An 8697-nucleotide genomic window follows, 5' to 3' on the forward strand; every position below is an offset into this window, starting at 1 on the left:
ATCTCTTTGAGTGTAAGCTGGTTAATGTGATGGGATATAAGTAGATGTTGTTCTGCCACTCACCTCGTACCTACCAAACGCCTTTGGAATAAGAACAAGACAAAATATAGAAGAAAAATTAGGCAAAATGAGGAGGGACTATGTGAAGAGGAGCTTATCAGTATCAGTGTCCACCAAAGTCTTCTTGTTCTTGAACCACTTTTAGATTTTGAATAGTGCAGGTCAAATGAAGTAGCAGTAAGAAATCATGTTAAGTAATAATTTGCCATGATTGTTTTATAGGACAAAACTAACAATATGCAAACTCTCATGAGTTCAGAGTTAGTAACTAAAGCTCAACATTTCTTTTTTCTCTAGCTTCTAGGGCTAGCTGTACTATAGTCTCTTCCATGGCAGCAGTCCAAGGTTAGTTAAATCATTGAGGCAGATGTGAGTGGGCACTGTGCAGGTGAGAACACGGTGCACCATAGTGGCAGCATGCTCTGTCCAAATCCTTAGATAGCTTGGCTTGCCATTCAAGCTCTGTTCTGAGCCAGAGCCACACTGGCATGTGATCAGTGACAGCGGTGTTTCAGCAGGAGCCAGCATGCTCAGCTCTGAGTTGGGCCTGACAGGCCAGGTGAGGGGACAGTGCAGGATCAGCTGGGAGTGACCGGGGTGAGCTGGGGCCTTGGATCTCCCTTCCCTTCTTCCAACTGCTCCAGCTGGCAGGATAGCTGAAGAGCGTTAGGTGAGCAGTGGGAGAGAAGTGGCTGCTTCCATTTCTGCTCTTTCCCGCTAAAACTCAAGAGCATGATTGACTGGGGCAGCTACTGAATTCATCTGGGGAACTTTGTGAGAGGGTGCATCTACCCTGTGTTCCCTGCACAGACCATAATGTTCCACATCAACTTTGTATATTGTTTAGGATATTCCAGCTTTCTAGCTGAATGCAAGGGCAGGCAATTTCTGAGAAGTTAATGCAACACATTTGAACATATTTATATGTTGTTTTCAGTTCTGTTTGCTAACCACTGATAAGGTTTGCAAGACAGCTCTTTTTCAGAACATGCAAAAAATTGAACTTTCTATTGTTGTTTCTCAATCATATGCTTTTTACTGTGATTTGAAGGACGTTTTGCAGAATTTTATGTTAATGTATTTTTGTTAATTTTAGGGGAAAATATGTTAAAGTGAATCTTGTCATTTTTTAATTTTTTTTTATTTATTTATTTATTGTAAGGCCAGTCTTATTTTAATTTCAGACTTCGAGTCTATGACGGTAACCATTATGGTTGGGGGATTCACTGAAAGCTTCCTCCTGTGAAAATATAAAACCATCAAACCACTTTTCCAGTTTTGTCAAACTTGGGAAGTGTATGTACTTGTGAAAAATCCAAACTGAAAGGTGTATGCAAAGTGATATTTTTGTTCATCTGTGGCTGCTCAAGAGGATTTTCATTTGCAGTTGAAGTGTTGCAGTAATGTGCTGTGGGTTGCATGGCTTTCATTTAAAATTTGTTCTTTATCTCCCTAGGGAAGAACAGTTATTATTGAACAAAGCTGGGGAAGTCCCAAAGTGACAAAAGATGGTGTGACAGTAGCAAAGGCAATTGACTTGAAAGACAAATACAAAAATATCGGAGCCAGGTTAGTTCAAGATGTTGCCAACAACACAAATGAAGAAGCAGGAGATGGTACCACCACTGCAACGGTACTCGCACGTGCTATTGCCAAGGAAGGCTTCGAGAAGATCAGCAAAGGAGCTAATCCAGTGGAAATCAGGAGAGGTAATGTTTTCCTTGTTTTTAAAGTTTAATCACTGGCTTTTTTTCTAAATATTTTTTCGTGCATTGCCTATAAAACAGAAAAAATAATTTGTCATGGGCAAACTATTTAAATCCATTTTTGCATTTAATTAATTTCTGCTTAGTGTATGAATTTACTGTAAATAACTTTTGATCATGACTGAAAGCGTGTCACACCAACTCTAAAAGATGATTGCTAAGTATATGTGAGCTATCAGTCACTTGGTTTTGAACATACAAATTTAATGGATTTTTGCAATGTGGGCTTCTTGGATTGGAAACTTTTTTTCTGTGCTGTATAAATTTTTTGATCACTGACAAGTATCCTGTTCATCTTCAGGGGTGATGCTCGCAGTTGATGCTGTCATAGCTGAACTGAAGAAGCTGTCTAAACCAGTTACAACTCCAGAAGAAATTGCACAGGTAAAAAAAAAAAAAAAACAACAACAACAAAAAAACCCTTAAGTTTTGCTGGGTTGGGGGGTATATTTTGTGGATGCCTCATCCCTGGAAGGTATTCAAGATGAGGTTGGATGAGGCCCTGAGCAACCTGATCTAGTGGGTGGCGTGCCTGCCCATGGCAGGGGGTTGGAACCAGGTAGTCTTTAAGGTCCCTTCCAACCTGAGCCATTCTGTCATATGACAATGGAGTATTTGTCTTCACATGTTAAGATTTGGAATACGTTTCACTGAACGACCTTCATGGTAACACCTTCATTTTTTTGAGTTACTTAAAACACCCAGTATTCTACGTTTAGCTTTCTGTTAGTTTGGAAGTAGGCAGTTTTTCTCATCCAGTTTGATTGCAAAATGGGGTCATAAAACATAAATTTGCTTACTTGGGAAAAATTGAAGAGACCAAATATATATTTGTGGATAGGAGGTGATGGCAGATTTCCAGAGGTCTTTTGGATCTGCTGTGGGAGGCTCACATTGATGTGGGTGCGTAGGCCTTCAGGGCTGGTTTCTTCCTGGGGCTGCAGATGACCTATCTCTGCTCAGCATGTGGGATGTGGCATATGCTTGAGCTGCCCAAAAGTTGTTCGTTGTTCTAACATAGTTCTGGTGTGGATGTGCTGGTCAGCTGCCATATCTTGTCAAGCAGTATTAGAACAGAAAATGTTTTTTGTTGTTGTTTTAGTAAGGAAATCAATCACTTTTACTGTGAAATGAATTTAAGCGGTTTACTGTTTTAGGTTGCCACAATATCAGCAAATGGAGATCAGGAAATTGGTAATATAATCTCTGATGCGATGAAGAAGGTTGGACGAAAAGGTGTAATCACTGTCAAGGTGAGAGCCAGCTTACGCGCTAAGTGCAAAATGACTGTCCCTTTTCCAGCTAGGGCTGGCTTTCATTCTTGTGCACAGCATGCTAAAAATATACTTGATCTTTTGGTAGTAAATAAGGGATTTTTAATGTTGGGTTTCTTGCATCTAAACAGGATGGAAAAACTCTAAATGATGAATTGGAAATCATTGAAGGTATGAAATTCGACAGAGGCTACATCTCTCCTTATTTTATTAATACAGCCAAAGGTGAGTTAACAAAAATGCATGTCAAGTACCTTATAATGGATCTCTAGAAGTTAAAAATAATGGTGCTTACTATAAAGGCTTTGTTATGCTACGCACTGTGGTAACAGGACAGTGGGATCCTTCCCCATCAGAAACTTAAACCTCGTGGTAAAATCTTGAAGTCTTTTTAGCTGCATGCCCCATCATCACCTCTTTTCTGTTTAGCATGAACAGTGTCTGTGCTAACATCAAGCTGGCGCTGCCGTGCTCCAGACAATGTAGAATTGGAAGTGGAGTCTTGAAGAAAATCTATTTTAATGCACTCAGAAAGTACAACATAGCTCCAAACTTGCTGCCTAAATTTTAGAGAATGCATGGTGTATTTTTTTATAATCAGATTGTTCAGATATTGCATATTGTTTCTCCAGGGCAGAAATGTGAATTCCAGGATGCTTATGTTTTAATCAGTGAAAAGAAAATTTCTAGTGTACAGTCCATAGTCCCAGCTCTTGAAATTGCCAATGGTCACCGCAAGCCTTTGGTTATTATTGCTGAAGATGTTGATGGAGAAGCTCTTAGCACTCTAGTCTTGAACAGGTAAGGTTTAAAATTCATACTTCTAGACTTTTTACAACAACAAATACTGCTTTTTCCTGTGTTTTCATCCTTTTAAATGAATGCATACAAATGTATGTGTTTGAATCTTACCACTACTAAAGAAACAGCAACTCTAGTAGCCGTGAAGTTGGTTGGGACAGAATTTTAGTGGTTTTCTAGCTACTTGTTTTAGCAACTTGAGCTCAGTTCATGAAAGTCCCTGTTTGCTTGACTGGTAGAATTGTACCAAAATGTGTTTTAATAACTAAACTTGTTCTCTGAAAGCATTTGAAATGTTGCTCATTAAATTCTCTTCAGATTGAAGGTTGGTCTTCAGGTTGTTGCTGTAAAAGCGCCAGGTTTTGGTGACAACAGGAAAAACCAGCTTAAGGATATGGCAATTGCCACAGGTGGTGCTGTAAGTAATGATGTTCTAATTGGCTTTTTCCTCTAAGGAATGCTAATGCTGTTAAGAACTTAGTTTTAGGTCCGTAGCTAGTATTGGCTTTGCTGCAGGCTGTTTTTTGAGAAATGTAACAGTAACTCTAGTGGTTGGACTTAGCAATTATCACTATACATGGTTGTGTAATAATACAGCTCTAACCAACCATGAGTAATATGTTTTCACTGACTCAAGTCACATGCAGAATATCCCTGCAGGATTCTATTTTGTTAAGAAGGAACATCAAGGAAACTCTTTGAGAGAAATAGCAAAGCTTACTGGCCTTCTTACAAAACTGGTGGTCTCGTAAGTGCTCAGACCTGAGTCAACAAATACAATTCTATTAAATGTTTGGAAAAGACTGGAGGATGTCTTCTTACTTCATGCTAATGTTGAGTTTTAGTCCCTCAGATTCAGAATAGCTGATATACTTGTTAGTGTTCATTTGTACAGCTTTTTCATATGTGCTTCAAAATCATAGCATGATACTGGGGATCCAAAGCTGGTTGTTGAAATTGATATCTCGTGCTTCATTTAGCTTAAACAGTAATAACAAAAACAGCAAACCCATTTAAAGTTAACTTTTTTTTGCCAGCATCCTTAACTTTCTTAAATGCAAGGATGAATCTGTAACACAACTAACTATCCAGCCATGTTAAGTCAATGAGTTATATTAGTCAGTCACAAATTAAAAGCTTGCGATTCTCTCTTCAGTGAGGGCCAATTTGTGAGGTACCTGCTTGCCTAGCCTGTGTTAGGAGAAGGGAGGAGCTTCTTTCCACTTAGCTGCAATAGTATGGTGGCTTTGTACTGTCACACTGCTGTATGTGTTCATCTGTCTATAAATAGTGATTTCATGCATGGTGAAGCTGTGAATTCCAACTTCTCGTTTTGTTTCAGGTGTTTGGAGAAGAAGGTTTGAACCTAAATGTAGAAGATATTCAGCCCCATGACTTTGGTAAAGTTGGAGAGGTCATTGTGACAAAAGATGACACCATGCTCCTAAAGGGGAAGGGTGAAAAGGCTCAAATTGAAAAACGTATTCAAGAAATCATTGAACAGCTAGAAGTTACCACCAGTGAATATGAAAAAGAGAAGCTGAATGAACGGTTGGCCAAACTCTCTGATGGAGTAGCAGTATTGAAGGTGAGAACTGAAACTTCTTAGGAGTAAAACATACTAATTTATTAAAGAGGTTTTTTTTCAAATCTGTCTTCCACTAATGCGTTCTCTAGTCACTTGTGAGACAGGAAGTGATATGTAAGTGATAATGGACTTCCTTTATCGGTCCTTTATTGCTGATCTAAGTTCCTACTGTTTGTTTCTCTCATAATCTTACCAACTGATTCAGATAAGGAATTTGGCTTATTGCAGTGCTACACTTCGGCATTAAGAGTTTTGTGCCATCGTACTGCCATTTTGTGGCAGTAATTCTGTAGCAGTGCTCTCCTAGCCAGGCTCCTCGTGCAGACCTTGACATGTGGCTTGCTTGCAGGTTGGCGGTACGAGTGATGTTGAAGTAAATGAGAAGAAAGACAGAGTTACCGATGCCCTGAATGCGACCCGCGCTGCTGTAGAGGAGGGCATTGTTCCAGGAGGTGGCTGTGCACTGCTTCGCTGCATTCCAGCGTTAGACGCTTTAACTCCGGCCAACGAAGATCAGAAAATTGGTAAGTAAATTTCAAATGTTTGTGTAGAAGCGTTATAAATAGATGTTATCTGTCCTAAGGCTTTATAGAATTAAATACAGGCTGTTTTCAGTGAGTTTATTTACTTGATCTTACGAACCTCACATTCCTTCAGTATGGCAGTGTCTGCTTTACAGTAGGAAGGAGCTTTCATTGCATCCCTAACTTGGATGTGAAAGAGCCAATAAAAATAATCCAGCAGTATCCTCTGCCAACAACTGAGAAGCCATTAAGAGAAGAATTGAGTTGACTGTTACAACCATTGCAGATGGACATAAAATTTAAGAATGCTAAAGACATTGTGGCAAATCAAATGGAAGATGGCTTTATGCTATGTTCAAAAAATTAATATAAATTAATAAAATAGTACTACTTGTAAAACTTCTGCGAATACCTCACAGTGATTTCATTTGTTGACAAATGTCAAGCAGTCAGAAACTTTATTTCCCTGGAAGTAATTTTAAAAAAAAAAAAAAAAAAAAGTAAAAATGCTCATGTTCTTCCTCAGATGGTTTGATCTTACTGTGTTAATCTCCAGCACATAAATCTGTGCCTTGGCAATAGGAGTGTATGTGATATGTAATGCTAAATATCTTTTTCCTTACAGGCATTGAAATAATAAAGAGAACACTGAAAATTCCAGCAATGACTATCGCAAAGAATGCGGGTGTTGAAGGATCATTAATAGTTGAAAAAATACTGCAGAGTCCATCAGAAGTTGGCTATGACGCAATGCTTGGGGACTTTGTAAATATGGTAGAAAAAGGAATCATAGACCCAACGAAGGTAACCTGAAATAGTCTTAGCTTTCCTTCTTCCCACCTCACAGGATAGTAAACAGGTACTAAGTTATTTCTTTCCTGTCTTCAGGTCGTGAGAACAGCTCTGATGGATGCTGCAGGTGTTGCTTCTCTCTTATCAACAGCAGAAGCAGTAGTGACTGAAGTTCCTAAAGAAGAAAAGGAGCCAGCAATGGGAGGAATGGGTGGGATGGGTGGAGGAATGGGAGGTGGCATGTTCTAATTCCTGAGATACTGATGCATCGTGAACTCTGCTGTTTAAGACTGACAGTTCTGACTTAAAAACTTCAGATGTCAGTGGAAGAGGATGGATAGTGACTGAAGTGAGGCTGGTGTTTAAAAGAATCACTGTAACCATCAGTTACTGGATTTCATTTAACACACATGTAATTGTTTACAGTCATTGTCCATGCCTACAGATAATTTATTTTGTATTTTTTGAATAAAGACATTTGTACATTCCTGATAACTGGGTGCAAGATCCATCTACCAAGGTCCTGATTTAAACTTAATTAAGGCACTTGATATTCTGTTTCAGAATTTATTGGTGCTTGCCAGTACTAGGAAGAACTTGGAAGCCACTGTGCGTGAGACTAGACAATTGTGTACAAAGTAGACAAATATACACTTATGTGACCTTTATGTAATAAAACAACCTGCTCAAAAATTACGAAATGTATCACCTTATTCATCTGTACACAAAGCCAGAGTTCTTGGAGAAACTTGATAGCCCGCTTCTAAGATGTAATAGAAATGTGACTCTTATGCTTGGAAAAACTGGAGGACATTTCTCTCCAAGAAACATTCCTCTGCTAAAAATGTTAATCGGAAATACAAGTGACTTAAATTTTGGTAAGAAGTACCTAAGCTGAGCTGCCACAATACTTTGCAATATTAAACAATGCTGTGGAAACAAGGCACGCGCAGTGACTTTATTTTGCCCTTTCCATATTGCTCATTGCATATGCTTGAACAGGCTAACTGAATCGTTCACAGTACTGTGGGAGGGTAAGTGCCTTAAGGGTATGAAACAGGTAAGTTGTCTTAGCTAAGAAAGACTTCTGAGTTTCTTAAATACTACTTTTGCTTGGGTATATTATGTAGTTATCTCTGTGGTTTGACACCTGCAGTCTTCCAGCTTCCTGATTTATATTTAAATTGTCAGCAGTAGATGTGGTTTCATACTTAAAGTCAGCTTTGAACGCCACCTACTGTTTTCTGACTTGACACAGCTAATAACACTAATGTGTAACGTCTTTTCTCTCTGCTTCCCAACTCCATTTTGCAAACACTTCCAAGTAATGGTGTTCCCAAACTCATGTATGTTTTTCTTTCATTGTCTCAGTACATAAAATTGTTTTACAACTTCCTAGGTGCTTTAAAACTGACCTCTTAATCCAGCTGTGACTTTCCTCAACTGTCTACAACTAAGAACCATCTTTCACACATCCTGTATGAATTTTTAATTGCTTTTTCTGGGAAAGTGTGTAAATGCTCTGAGACTGCTGCAGGGCAGTCTATATCCTGAAACTTACTATGTTATGTAGTACATTGCCACCTATTCTGTAGTAACCATGTGAATTCAGATGCTTCGGAAGAGCAGACTGGCTTCAGCTATGAAATACACCTGAAGCTTCACCTAATTCAGTCATGACCTTCTGTAATTTAAGAAGGTGCGTAGCGAGGATACTAAATTTATTCTAACCTATTCACTTAGGTTTCTTTGGAGACTGGAAAGAGTACTAACCTAAGGAATAGAACTACTGGAAATCAGCTTAAGATAGCTGGTACCATCTCACTGCACTGATACTTAAATGGAAGTTAGGTACTGAAAGGAGACAACTAAGATTTAGCTCTATATTGTGC

General features: G+C 38.8%; 2 protein-coding genes across 8 annotated transcripts in view; both read left to right on the forward strand.

The window, feature by feature from the left end:
• Positions 1-7748, forward strand: part of HSPD1 (heat shock protein family D (Hsp60) member 1) — a 388176-nt gene extending 380428 nt beyond the window's left edge. For all 4 annotated transcript variants that reach the window (XM_050711544.1, XM_035536761.2, XM_050711545.1 and 1 more), the window contains 10 exons: positions 1517-1769; positions 2128-2210; positions 2984-3079; positions 3232-3325; positions 3733-3901; positions 4220-4319; positions 5244-5489; positions 5839-6013; positions 6639-6817; positions 6902-7748. In XM_050711544.1, the coding sequence (XP_050567501.1) occupies positions 1517-1769; positions 2128-2210; positions 2984-3079; positions 3232-3325; positions 3733-3901; positions 4220-4319; positions 5244-5489; positions 5839-6013; positions 6639-6817; positions 6902-7054 (1548 nt within the window). In that variant the 3' untranslated portion in view covers positions 7055-7748. The remainder of the gene's footprint in view (positions 1-1516; positions 1770-2127; positions 2211-2983; positions 3080-3231; positions 3326-3732; positions 3902-4219; positions 4320-5243; positions 5490-5838; positions 6014-6638; positions 6818-6901) is intronic.
• Positions 1-8697, forward strand: part of SF3B1 (splicing factor 3b subunit 1) — a 426274-nt gene that overhangs the window by 380428 nt on the left and 37149 nt on the right. The window lies entirely within an intron of this gene.

Source organism: Cygnus atratus, chromosome 6, assembly GCF_013377495.2.
Source record: "Cygnus atratus isolate AKBS03 ecotype Queensland, Australia chromosome 6, CAtr_DNAZoo_HiC_assembly, whole genome shotgun sequence".
Classification (NCBI taxonomy): Eukaryota; Metazoa; Chordata; class Aves; order Anseriformes; family Anatidae; genus Cygnus; species Cygnus atratus.